Source organism: Lynx rufus, unplaced genomic scaffold (assembly GCF_022079265.1).
Source record: "Lynx rufus isolate CCGP_SWC_20201006 ecotype Redwood Valley unplaced genomic scaffold, mLynRuf1.p SCAF_28, whole genome shotgun sequence".
Lineage (NCBI taxonomy): Eukaryota > Metazoa > Chordata > Mammalia > Carnivora > Felidae > Lynx > Lynx rufus.
The window spans coordinates 8,350,753-8,363,889 of NW_025814843.1; the positions used below are offsets into that span (position 1 = coordinate 8,350,753).

The 13,137-nt window shown below is 53.3% G+C and overlaps 1 protein-coding gene across 1 annotated transcript in view; it reads left to right on the plus strand.

The window, feature by feature from the left end:
* Positions 1-13,137, plus strand: part of LOC124519698 (myosin-13) — an 89,815-nt gene that overhangs the window by 43,889 nt on the left and 32,789 nt on the right. The window contains exons 31-38 of the mRNA XM_047090126.1: positions 437-561; positions 1,329-1,637; positions 1,722-1,925; positions 3,247-3,372; positions 3,656-3,826; positions 6,485-6,589; positions 6,678-6,773; positions 8,204-8,398. Of these exons, the coding sequence (XP_046946082.1) occupies positions 437-561; positions 1,329-1,637; positions 1,722-1,925; positions 3,247-3,372; positions 3,656-3,826; positions 6,485-6,589; positions 6,678-6,773; positions 8,204-8,398 (1,331 nt within the window). The remainder of the gene's footprint in view (positions 1-436; positions 562-1,328; positions 1,638-1,721; positions 1,926-3,246; positions 3,373-3,655; positions 3,827-6,484; positions 6,590-6,677; positions 6,774-8,203; positions 8,399-13,137) is intronic.

A 13,137-nucleotide genomic window follows, 5' to 3' on the forward strand; every position in this document is an offset into this window, starting at 1 on the left:
GTTCCCCCATGGATTCCGCCTCTACGTGGCATTGTGTCCTCCAGCATATCACTAAATCCCTTAGGACCTCAGACCCCTGATCTGCAGAATCAGACCAGATCCTACACCCCCTAAAACTCCTTTTGGCTCCAAAAGACGATGATCCTATATTCTATGCATCGTCTCCACAAATTTCCTTTTCTGGCCCTCACCGTGACCCTGTTACATACTTTGTGAAGTGTTAAGGGCCACAGGGTGTTGTTCTTACCACTCCTCTCTGCAGAGTTCAGGTGAGGCAACAAACCTGTGTCCTGCTGACCCCTCACCTGAAGGGTCCCACTGTGTCCTGTCCTATATAAACGTGAATGCGTCACCCATCCCCAAAATCCCTGGCAAAATGCCTCGGCTGTCAACTGGAACCAGATGAAATGATCTAAATCGAGCCCATCCTTTGCAGAAGAGATTTCCGACTTAACCGAGCAGATTGCAGAGACTGGCAAGAATCTGCAGGAAGTGGAAAAGACCAAGAAGCAGGTAGAACAAGAAAAGTCAGACCTCCAGGTGGCCCTGGAGGAGGTGGAGGTAAGTGTCTGGGGCAAGACAGGAGGAAGCTCAGGAGGGCGGGACCCTGAAGGAGGGGGGACTGACTAGACCATGACTTTGGGGCTGTCTCCTGCCAGGAGATGCCAAGGCTTCATGGGAATTAACATCCAGCCATCCCTGGGGAAGCAGCTGTGCTGTGTTTCTCCTCCCGGGGCCCCTCCAGCTCAGCTCGTCACATCTCCCCTTTTGAAAATAAATAAATGTGTTCATTATGCCCTCAGTGTCTTCCTCTCAGGAAGCAAGAATCCATCATCAAACATCCTGAGAGCTGTCTCAGAATTGCTCGGTTTTGACAGTCACACACAACCATCTTTGGCCACTGGGACTTCTGTAAAGGCAACATATAGGCTCAGTGTCCCAATGCCCTAATCAGTGTGGCCAGCGCAGGGCGGGTGGACAGTCGAGCTGTGTCTAGGGAAATTTGCATAACGCAGGACGACCGGAAAGCAATTACCCTGTCATTCTGGAGAATAAGTGGCCCCTGACTTACGGTCACTTAGAATAGACACACCCAATAAAGGTTTTACTAACTCAAAAAGATGCTCCGTCCTCCCCAAGACATAAAATTGTTAATAACAGATCCAAAGTTTTAGTTCCAGTTTCATTACTGGGAGGGACATTTGGGGGCAAATTGCTTGACCTCTGGCTCTCTGTAAAACGGGTAGAATAACACCCGTTTTCTCGTAACGGAAAACAGCCGTTTGAGAAGACAGCTGCCCACCCAGTCACCCGTCTCCTTTCATCAGGGTTCCCTGGAACACGAAGAGAGCAAGATCTTGCGCGTCCAACTGGAGCTGAGCCAGGTGAAATCCGAGCTTGACCGCAGGGTCACTGAGAAGGACGAAGAAATCGAGCAGCTGAAGAGAAACAGCCAGCGGGCCGCAGAGGCCATGCAAAGCGTGCTGGACGCCGAGATCCGGAGCCGGAACGATGCCCTGAGGCTGAAGAAGAAGATGGAGGGAGACCTCAACGAGATGGAGATCCAGCTGGCCCATTCCAGCCGCCAGGTGGCAGAGACCCAGAAGCACCTGCACACCGTGCAGGGCCAGCTCAAGGTCAGCGCGCAGGCCCTGGCGGACCCGGGGGGGGGGGGGGGCTCTCGGCCTGGGCTCCGGCCTCACGCCAGGTTTTCCCCGAAGGCTTCCCAGCTGCACCTGGATGACGCCCTGAGGAGCAACGAGGACCTCAAGGAGCAGCTGGCCATTGTGGAGCGCAGGAATGGCCTCTTGCTGGAGGAGCTGGAGGAGCTGAAGGCGGCCCTGGAGCAGACCGAGCGGACCCGCAGGCTGTCGGAGCAGGAGCTTCTGGACGCCAGCGACCGCGTGCAGCTCCTGAACTCGCAGGTGCGTCCGTCCGGAGGGGCACGGGGGGCAGGCAGGCCACCCATACAGTGGAAGGCAGCACCCTCCCTTCCTCCCAGACCAGCGGTCAAGAGCAAGTCGCCTTAAGCTTTCGTTCTTGGAATAAGTACGCTCCAGATGCCAGATTTCTGAGCTGTCTTTAAGCCGAAGATACAAGGTGATGCACATTGTGGGGAAATCAGAGAAGGCAAGGATGAATTATTACATGACGAGACCGGAGGAGGAGACATCCAAGCCACAACCTTGGAAAATGAGAATTGTCTTTCAAAATAATTATGTTGTTACATTTGTAAAAGTTTCTTTAATTTCTTTGAGTTTACTTATTTATTTTTGAGAGACCGAGAGAGAGAGAGAGAGAGAGAGAGAGAGAATCCCAAGCAGGATCTGCACTGTCAGCACAGAGCCCGATGCAGGGCTCAAACACGCAAACTGTGAGATCATGACCTGAGCCAAAATCACCAGTCGGATGCTTACCCGACGGAGCCACCCAGGCACTCCAGGCACCCCTACCTTTATGAAAGTTTTTTTTTTTAATTATTTGTTGCAAAATATAGACAATACAAGCACATGAATAGAAGAAAAATACCAGGGCGTCTGGGTGGCTCAGCCAGTTAAGCGTCTGACTTTGGCTCAGGTCATGATCTCATGGTCATGAGTTCAAGCCCCACATTTGGCTCTGTGCTGACAGCTCAGATCCTGGAGCCTGCTTCTGATTCTGTGTCTCCTTCTCTCTCTGCCCCTCACCCACTCATTCATTCTCTCTCTCTCTCTCTCAAAAATAAAACATTAAAAAAATTTTTTGAAGAATTGTTTCACATTTTAGGGACACCTGGATGGCTTAGTTGGTTAAGCATCCAACTCTTGATCTTGGCTCAGGTCATGATCTCACGGTTCATGAGTCTGAGCCCTGCATCAGGATTTTCTCTCTCTCTCTCTCTCTCTCTCTCTCTCTCTCTCTCTCTCTCCACCCCCCTCAAAAAAAAAAAAAAACAAATTTCACATTTTATATACTAATGTCTACCCATCCTTTCTTTGCTCCAACACCTCTTACTGAATAATCTATTCTTCCTCATTTATGGGAAAATCTACTTGTATCATTTAACCAATTATTTTACGTGCAGTTCTTGCGTCTGTTTCAGGACCTTGTGTTCGGTCAAGAATAAAAGAGCATCCAGCAAATCCCCGTGTGGGAAATAAGAAACACGATCGTGATGTGTTTCCTTCCCCACCCAACTTTCTCCCTCTCGGTTGTTTCGAGCGTCCAAATACAACCTATACCTCTGGCATCTGATTCTTTTTATAGAACACGAGCCTGATAAATACCAAGAAAAAACTGGAAGCCGACATAGCTCAGTGCCAGGCGGAGGTGGAGAACTCGATGCAGGAGTCCAGAAACGCGGAGGAGAAGGCCAAGAAGGCCATCACGGATGTGAGCTCCGTTCCTTCTTTTCAGAGCAAGTGCTTGGCTTGGTGGGGAAGGGGCTTCTAAGCCGAGACCAGGCAAGTGGGTTTCGTCTCCGGCTGACCTGCCGTCAGCAGAGGGAATGAGATGAAGCCTCCGCAGAGACAACGTGGGGAGGAGGTGCCTCGTGGTGCAGACTGAATGAGGGAGGCGGGACCAACACGCTCAGCATTGACCTTGACGGCATCCTCCCCGTGCGCCGGGTAGGGATGCCAGGTGGCCCACTGATACTTTCCATGCGCTTAATCAGGCGGCCATGATGGCCGAGGAGCTGAAGAAGGAGCAGGACACCAGCGCCCACCTGGAGCGGATGAAGAAGAACCTGGAGCAGACGGTGAAGGACCTTCAGCACCGTCTGGACGAGGCTGAGCAGCTGGCCCTGAAGGGCGGGAAGAAGCAGATCCAGAAACTGGAGAACCGGGTAGGGCGGGTAGGGCGGCGGCGGCTGGAGAGGACTCTGGCTCTCCAAGTGATATCGGATTTCGCCACCTGGGGCACAGCCGCGGTCCAGACATTCACTGCTTCCCACAGCCCAACACACAGCCCCACCCACTTTACAAGGCTTACGCCTCGGTAGCTTCGGGGTAATGACACTTGCGAGTGTTCACGTCCTGTTTTCATGGGAACTGGGACCCACGGAAATAAGGGGGAATATACTTCACATTCTTAAAATCACATATTTGGTGGGAGCCCCATTTGGGGCCAGTGGCCCGACCTACCTAAAGTCTATAGTGTCTCTTTACCTCTGGCTCCTGTTCCTTTCCAGCTCTCCCAGTCCCAACGCAGTCCACAACACTGTGCTCCTTCCTAGACTGGCGCTCCCCCCCCTCCTCCCCCTCCCCCCGCCAATGCCCGCAGGAAAATTCACCGCCTTGCCCAAGGGATTCCTGCTCTTTCATTATCTGGGAACTTCTTTGTGTTTGTTTTCCTTTCTTTGCTAATTTCTCCCTTGGTTTCCTGTACCCATTGCTTCTCCCTTTAGACCTGTGAAGGTTCTTATTTCTTTTGTTTTGAAAATGGGTTCCACTACCAGTCGAAGTTCTGGAAAAGGGCCGGGGTTTGGGGGGAGTTTGTAGAAAGTCCCCGTTGTCCCAGAGGGAGGAAATGGAAACGTAGGTGGGGAAGGGCGTGAGGGGCTGGCAAAGGGAAGGAGATGACCTCTCCCAGCAGGGAAGGGCCTCAAATGAGGTCAGTCTTCGTGCCAGCCTCCCAAGGAGGTGGTCACCAGCACATACACGCTGTAAAAAGGATCTTTTGGCTAAAAACGAGGCAGCTGTGGACATGTGAGTAACAAAAGTCAACACCAGGGGGCGCCTAGGTGGCTCAGTCAGTTGAGCATTGGACTCTTGATTTCTGCTCAGGTTATGACCTCATGGTTTGTGAGTTCAAGCCCCGCATCAGGCTCTGCACTAAGCACTGTCCTCCAAAATTCTTTAAATGCTTCTTTTTAATTATTCCCAGTCATACAGTGTTAAGTGAATTTAGGTCTGTCCTTCTCACGGATCCCTCCACTGAGGGAGGGATTAGATCCCATGCCATCCTCCATGATTCTTTGATTCCTGGGTTGGCAGGGAGCCCTCCTCGGCCAGCCTCCCCTCACACACGAGGCATCTCGACTGGCCTCCAATATCAGCCACCCAGTTATCTTTAGTTCTGTAAACCTCGCAGAGGCCACAACTGTAAACCTCGCAGAGGCCACAAGAGCACTGCCAGGAGCACTCGCGTTTTGTAGAACCTAATGGAAAGCAGCTTCCCAGAGCTTGCGGGGTGGCCAGGAGTCCCAGGGATCTGTTTTGGGACAGTGCCCAGAGTTACCCCGTTCCACTGGTGGATTTCAAGGTTGACCTGGTGAGTCCACAAGGCCTGAGCTGCCCCCGTCTGTGGCCGCTGGGATTCCCGGGGGCTGGCCGCCACGGTCCCTAGACTATGGAGTCGGGGCTAGTTAGTGACCTGTGTTCTCAGTGGCTGACCTATCCTCTCAAGACTTCAGGAAAGGCAGAGGCAGCTATGAAATGAACAACACCTATGTAGCGCTTTATCAAACATACTTGCACATACTTTGATATTTTTTTAAGTTTAACTGAGAGAGAGAGAGACTCAGAGAGCACAGTGGGGGAGGGGCAGAGAGAGACGAGAAAGACAGAATCCCAAGTAGGCTCCACACTGTTAGAACAGAGCCCGATGCGGGACTCGGTAAGATCATGACCCGAGCGGAAACCAAGAGTCGGACGCTTAACCAACTGAGCCACCCAGGCGCCCCTCGTTTGTCTAATTGATCCCCACATTTGAGGTAAGTGGGGAAGGAATTATAATGTCCATCCTAGACACGTAAGAACTCATTCTCAGGAGCAGCCCCTGACCTGCTCAGCATCAATCAGCTGTACCAGGCCCTTCAACACACCCAGACCGTTCCTGGCCCAGGCTCTCACCATGACCCGCACATTCTCATTAACCAGGAATCAGGGCCACCCCAGATGGTCGTTGCCGGCTTCGCCCGCGGGGACAAGTCGGGGCCAGAGCACAGGCCTCACCGGGCTGCTGGCCCCACAGAAAGAGGCGTCTTATGCAGAGCCCGGCTTGATAGCCCAGCCGTGTGCCCCTAAGAGCTGTCACTGCCCAAGGAGGGCATCTTGCTATCGTTTGCACAAAGCCACTGCACAGACCGTGGTGGCCTTGTGACCAAAGTGTGGTTCCTGAGCAGGGTGCCTGGGTGCCTCAGTCAGTTGATCCTCTGACTTCGGCTCAGGTCGTGACCTCACGGATTGTGGGTTCGAGCCCCACTCGGGCTCTGTGCTGACAGCTCAGGGCCTGCAGCCTGCTTCGGATTCTGTGTCTCCCTCTCTCTTCTGCTCCTCCCCCGCTCATGCTCTGTTTCTCTCTCTCTCTCAAAAATAAACATTTTAAAAAAATAACTAAAAATAAATTAAAAATGTGGTTCCTGAGCATGAGGAGAAGACATTTTTACAAACTATCATCAGAGGATCCCGAGTTTGCCCGAAAATGCCCCCCGCTCACGCGTGTGCGGGAGAAGCACAGGGGCTCCGACCCGGATGCTGTGCTCTCTCCCCCCCAAACCCAGGTGCGGGAGCTGGAAAGTGAGCTGGACGCCGAGCAGAAGAGGGGGGCCGAAGCTCTGAAGGGGGCTCACAAATATGAGCGCAAAGTCAAGGAAATGACGTACCAGGTAAGGGGCTCCAAAGCCTCCGCGAGCGCCGGCCCCCTCGGGAGCAGAGGAGGGTCTGGGGGACCCTGGCACGGCGCTGTGTTCACAGGCTGAGGAGGACCGCAAGAACATCCTTAGGCTCCAGGACCTGGTGGACAAGCTTCAGGCCAAAGTGAAGGCGTACAAGAGGCAGGCCGAGGAGGCTGTGAGTAGGGGGGCCCCAGCACCCCCAGCCCTGGGCAACGGCCACGGAGCCAGAGGCCTGGGGTTTTATTTGTAGGTTGCCGACTCAGGGACACCTGCCCTTCCTCCCTCCCCTGGTTTGTGTCAAACAAGCCTGTCCCCCAAACCCCAGCTGCACCTCCTGGGTGCCTCCCGCCTCAGTCTCGTGGCCAGCCCCCTCATTTTATCCCCTATCCCCACCCTGCCGGCCTCACTTTGCCCTGACACCCCAGCCAGCTCAGCATACCCCACAGCCTCACCTTAGACCCCCCTACCCTGGTTCACGGCATCTCCCCTTGCCCCCATCCCTGGTCCCCAGGGCCTTGTCCTTCCTGCCCTCTCTAATTGCCACCCACCACCCTGATCAGATAGACCTACGGGAAGTTACTAGCAGGAACCTTTGGGGGGGGCAGGGGGAGGGCAAGGGGGGGTACTTTTTATTTTACAGAAAAGAAATAGTTTTGGAAACTCTAGGTTAAACAGAGTTGAACTGGCTGCTTTCAAGGATTTCTCAGATTTTTTAGGTGACGTGAAATGCACCCTTCAAAGTGGACAGAATATTCTAGAACGTAGTGTGGCTCACCCTTAGTGGAACTCAGAACCTTTTTTTTTTTTTTAATGTTTATTTATTCTTGAGAGAAAGAGAGACAGAGCATGAGCTGGGGAGGCACAGAGGTGGGGGGGGGCACACAATCTGAAGCAGGCTCCAGGCTCTGAGCTGTCAGCACAGAGCCCGACGCGGGGCTTGAACCCACGAACTGCGAGATCCTGACCTGAGCCACCCAGTACCCCAGAACCTTTTATTATATGTAGAGCAGCCCACCGGACTGGTGTCCTGAGGAACAAAATTGGGGAGACCCTGCTGTCGACAAATGACTGAGCATATATGGTTTCTCTCCTTGTCCTGTTTTCCTCCGTGCCCAAGGGGCTGGCGGTTCCATCCTGACCGCAAGGAAGCAGATCCGAACTGATTAAATGGGGGAGGGCTTTGTACCCATTGGATTAGCACAGTCGCAGCAGGACTTCCCAGGAGGCCACCTTCTTCAAGAACCCTCAGATCGCCCTTGACAGACATGCACGGTGGCCAGGCCACAGGCAGACAAGGGCTGGAGGAGGCCAGGGCAAGGAGTGTGTGTGGGGGGGGGGGGGGTTGGGCTACTGGCCTCTGACCTTCCAGGTGCCTCGGGAGGACTCAGGACTGGAGTCCCCGCCAAAGAGCTCCAGTGGGGGTGTTAGCACAGAGTAGGGACGTGAGGGGACAGGCGGGGGTCCTAGGACAGCAGTACCCTCGAGGTGATCAGACAGCATCGGCCGTCAGGGGCTGGGAGTGTCCCCCAAGGCCCCGCAGGGACTCGGAGCCTCAGAGCCAGAGTGAAGGGCTTCCTCAGCCTCTAGCCCCTCTCTCTTCCACAGGAGGAGCAGGCCAACACACAGATGTCCAAGTGCCGGAGGGTCCAGCACGAGCTGGAGGAGGCGGAGGAGAGGGCCGACATCGCAGAGTCCCAGGTCAACAAGCTCCGGGCCAAGAGCCGAGATGTGGGGAGCCAGGTGAGAGCAGACGTCCCGAGACCAGGACCAGGGGAGCACCCCAGGGAGAGTGTGGAGGACGTAGGCTGCAGCCTCTTCCCCGCTGCTGGCCCTGAGCTCGCAGATGCCACGCCTTGGCCAGGCCCCCGGTGGCTCCAGGCTCATGGGGCAGAGGGGGGACAAGGGGGCCAGACACCTAATCATCCCCGTCCCTCTTTGTGGTAAGAGGCACTTCCCAGGAAGCCCCTACTTTCTCGGGGGGGCTCGCCCATCTTCAGGGGCTCCCGGCTTTGTTTTTATGACGTGCAAGGGGGAAACCATGCCACTCCGTAATCTTTTCCGTGCCTTTCCGGCTGTTCCACATGAAGGCAACAGTCCACCTTGCCTTTGGTTTGACTCGTTCCCTAATTGTTTTTTTCCCACAGAAGATGGAAGAATGAGGCCTTCCGGACGCCCATTGCCATGGGACGCCTCAGGAGATGGGCGGTGGCGGGAGGCACAATGTTGGGAGGAATAAAATCTCCTGACTCCTCGTCTCTCCGGCTCTGTGTGTTCATTATCTGTGTGTTCATCCATTCTGCTTGCTCGGGGTGGTTTAAGAGTCTGCCGTGCATATAAAGAAGTAAGGGCCCAACCTCCTCAATTCTGCAGACACGGAAACTGAGGTCATTCTCAAGGCCCCCAGAAAGCAGCCCCAGTCCAGCCCTCCCAATAAGAGTAATGATAGCAATGCAAACACACAGAACGAGTTTGTTCGTCTCCAGCGTTCACATGTGCATGTTTGTTTTCCTTTCCATTCAAGCCACGAAACAAGCCAGCCAGATCAAGCCAATATTGATGCCCTCGTATCTAGAAGTGTTGCAGACAGGCTACGGCTTGTCCCGTGTTGAGAAGATAAGATCACAGTTCTTCAGACTCACCGCACGGCACACAGTCTCACACGGTGGGTTTTGCCTCCACGTAGGCACGTGATGTGGTGGTAAGAGCCACCCCAGGGTGCTGACCTGCGTGGGTCCCAGACCTGCCCCGTCGCTAACTAGCTTGGTGATTTGGGGCAAGTCACTTCATGACTTTAAGCCTCAGCTACCTGGCGTGTAAAATGGGGGTGTAACAATGCACTTTATAGGGTTATTTTGAGCAGTAAATAAGATAATGAAGAAGCACCCTTGATCTAGAGCCTGGCACACAGTTAGCATTCCAGGGACCCGTCATCACAGTGGGGAGGGGTAAGCCTCAGGACACGGGTGGAGTGTAAGACTTGGGACCAGATGGACAACAGTCTGGGGTTGGGCTGTGTCTCTAAGGGGCTTCCGCTGGTTTGAGGACTTAATTACACCATGCAGGCGTGGGGGAGGAGGGTCATCAAAAAAATTCCTCTAGAATTCCATTCCCTTCTGACATCCCAATAGGGGCCCCTGGGTAGTTCAGTCGGTTGAGCGTCTGACTTCGGCTCAGCTCATGATCTCGCGGTCTGTGAGTTCGAGCCCCGCGTCGGGCTCTGTGCTGACAGCTCAGAGCCTGGAGCCTGCTTCCAATTCTGTGCCTCTCTCTCTCTCTGCCCCTCCCCCGCTCATGCTCTGTCTCTCTCTCTGTCAAAAATAAATAAACATTAAAAAATTAAAAAAAAAAAAACAGAATCCCCATGGGCTCCAACATTCCCCAGTTTACTCGAGGCTCCCCCCAACGATGAGCCACCCCCACACGTCTGCACTTAGCTCCCCACATCCAAGCTCTGGGCCCCCAGATTTCTGAGTTAAAAGAAAGAACATTCCTATACCCTTCCCAGTGCATTCCAATGTCTTACACTACATCAGAATCCTGGTCCTTGAATGAAGGGATGCATGAATGAATGAGAATCTTCCATACCTAGACACCAAGTATGTCCTGATGAGAATAAAAAAAATTTTTTTTAAGAAAGTTCTTTTCTAAGGACTGGAATAAGAACAAAGAGGCTCCTGTGTTGAGTTTTATTTCCCGGCATCTCCTTACCAAATTCCAGGGAGAGCCTCACTCAGACTCTTTGGTTCAGCCCCTCTGACCCCTCTAACTCTCTGGAAAAACCAAGAGGGTGGCAGAAAGTTCCTTGCCTCGGGTCTCCCGTGCAGTGACGTAGAGAGTGCATAGGACCAAAGTGTGCGTTCCTGTCTTGGCGTGTCCTGCTTTCTAGAAGTCCTTGGGCAGGTCAGGTAATGTCCCTGAGCCTCAACATGGGGCTGGAAGTCTTGGCACTATACCCACGGACAGGATGGGGTTGTTGGAAAATTCCTATGTGATACTGTGCAAGGAGTTTCCTCACCTGCACAGTACAGAGTGAACCTCAGGAGGCACTGCTGCTATTTGCTCACAATAGTGGCAACGACAATGACATTGTTGCCATTATCATTGATTACTATTGTTCAGTCTAGAAGCCCAACCACCAAACCGTGCTTTGGAGAGCAGAACCTCCCCCTAGCCTACAGGGCTTTGCTGCCACCTCCTGGCTGTAGAAGGACACACTTGCCATCATGGGAATGACCTTGAGACTCCACTCCCAGACATTAGACATTCGGAGCGCTGGAGGTATCCTTCGGAACCAGGATCATCTGGTCCAGGCCCTCCAGTTTTGCAGATGAGAAAATTCAGATTAGCGAGAAGGTCTTACAGTCCCTGAGGATCCCCCAGGAAAGGGCTCCCTCGTCTGAGTGTCCATGGAAGAGGCCCCTGTAGAATCTCGAGATGCAGGGCATGCACCAACCAGCGGTTCCTGGCGATGCCTCTGGCAACAAAGGCTGGGGCCACTGCCAGGGGTCTGCCCCCCAGACCCCTTCTCCTTATGCCAGGAAGCTTTGCCAGGCTGGAAAAGCAGGATTGGCCCCAGGGTGGAGGGCAATGCACCTTCAGAAACACCCTGCTGCCCCTAGCAGGGGAGGTGACCAGATCCTGAATGCCTTTGGGATAAAGGTGGCCCAGGGTCGTTCCAAAAGCCATGTTCCTTGGCCCTTTTCCTAGCCCCAAGACAGAGGATCAGGGTGTCCACGACTCGGCGAGATACCCAAGGTCAAGACCGGTGCCATTTGACCTTCAGACCCCTGCGGTCTCCTGGAGAGGCTGAAAATGGCCAGCTTCCTTACCCTCTGGCTTATGAGCGGGTCCAGCCAATGCCACGTTGAGATAGAAACGCAGAAGGAAGGAGGAGAGTGAGGTCAAGAGTGTTTGTTCCCTGGGTCCCTCCCTGCAGATCCGCAGGGAAAGGTCCCATTTCTGAGCAGACGTGCCACTCTCCCCAGACCCCTCTGTCCCCATCTCCGGTGACTGGTCCTCAAGCCCTCAATGCCTGCACATTCACACCCAGGGTCCCGGAACCCGGATGTTATCGGGCCTGGAGTCCAGCTGCACCCCTACTGTATCTGGGTACCTAACCGCACCTCTGTAAAGCGCATCTCCGGAAAACCTCACATCATGCTAACGTGGACGTGCCCTCTACTTCCTGCTGGACTGCTGCCCGACACAAGACCTATTTCACCTATGGCCCCCCGCACACCTATTTCAGGGCTCCCAGACCCTCCTCCGGAGCAGAACCAGCAGACCACGCCCAGGAAGAGTTGCGGACCAAGAAGAGGCTGCAAAGGAACCAGAGCATTTATTTGACGTTTTAGGATTGAAATCCAGGAGGCACGCCAGCCTAGCAGAATCAACAGGCTCATAAAGGCAAAAACCACAAGGTTACAAGGAGTTGTTTTCAAAGAATGATGATCGGCCCTGACACAGTTAAACTGTTTACTGCAGGACTGGCTATTCAGCTAGCAGATGCAACATTATCTCTATTTCAGTGCAAAGTAGAAGGGTGTGTTCCAGGAGGCGGTGGTGGTGTAATTCACAAGCTGCAAGGAACAAAGGTGAAAAGTCCCAGGTGTTCCAAAAATTGCAACAGGAGGGGATGCTTAGGCCCCCTTCCTCAGTGTCCTCCCTGCCCCATCCCCAGGACTCTCTGGAGGGGCTTCCTGCACTTGGCAATCTCCTTTTACAGAGTGCTACCTGGCTTTGCCCACGGACACCTTTGGATCATAAATTCTATCCAGATAGTTAATTACACATTCAGTTTCACTTCAACCTGGTACAGACCCTCACCAAAATCAAGCTTTCAGGATTGCTTCCAGGTTCTCAGCTCCCCCCTACCCCCCTCTACCCACCCGCCTTTTTTAAAAATTTAAACCAGAACAAGGGGTGCGTGAGTGGCTCAGTAGATTGAGGATCTGACTGCCACTCAGGTTATGATCTCTCTGTCCAGGAGTTCGAGCCCTGCGTGGGGCTCTGCTGACAGCTCTAGAGCCTGGAGCCTGCTTGGGATTCTGTGTCTCCCTCTCTGCCCCTCTCCCGCTCACATTCTGTCTCTCTCAACAGTAAATAAACATTAAAAAATCTTTAACTTTAAAAATTAAATTATATAAACTTATAAGGGGATAAAATATATGAAAAGCAAAGGCAATTTAATGTTTATTTGGGGAGAGAGAGAGAGAATGAGAGAGAGAGAGAGAGAGAGAGAGACTGGAAGCGGGGGATGGGCAGAGAGAGAGAGGGAGAGAGAGAATCCCAAGCAGGCTCCACACGGTCAGCGTGGAGCCCAATGCGGGGCTTGAACTCACAAACCGGGAGATCGTGACCTGAGCTGAAGTCGGATGCATAACTGGCTGAGTATCCCTACTTCTTATCATCTTACGGTTACTCACAACTATTACAACTCCATGGCAGGAATACTATTTAATGGGGTGCTCCTTACATTTATTCCTGCGCCCACATTCACTGATGTCAGGTTGGCAGCTTGGCATTGGCCCCGGTGGAAA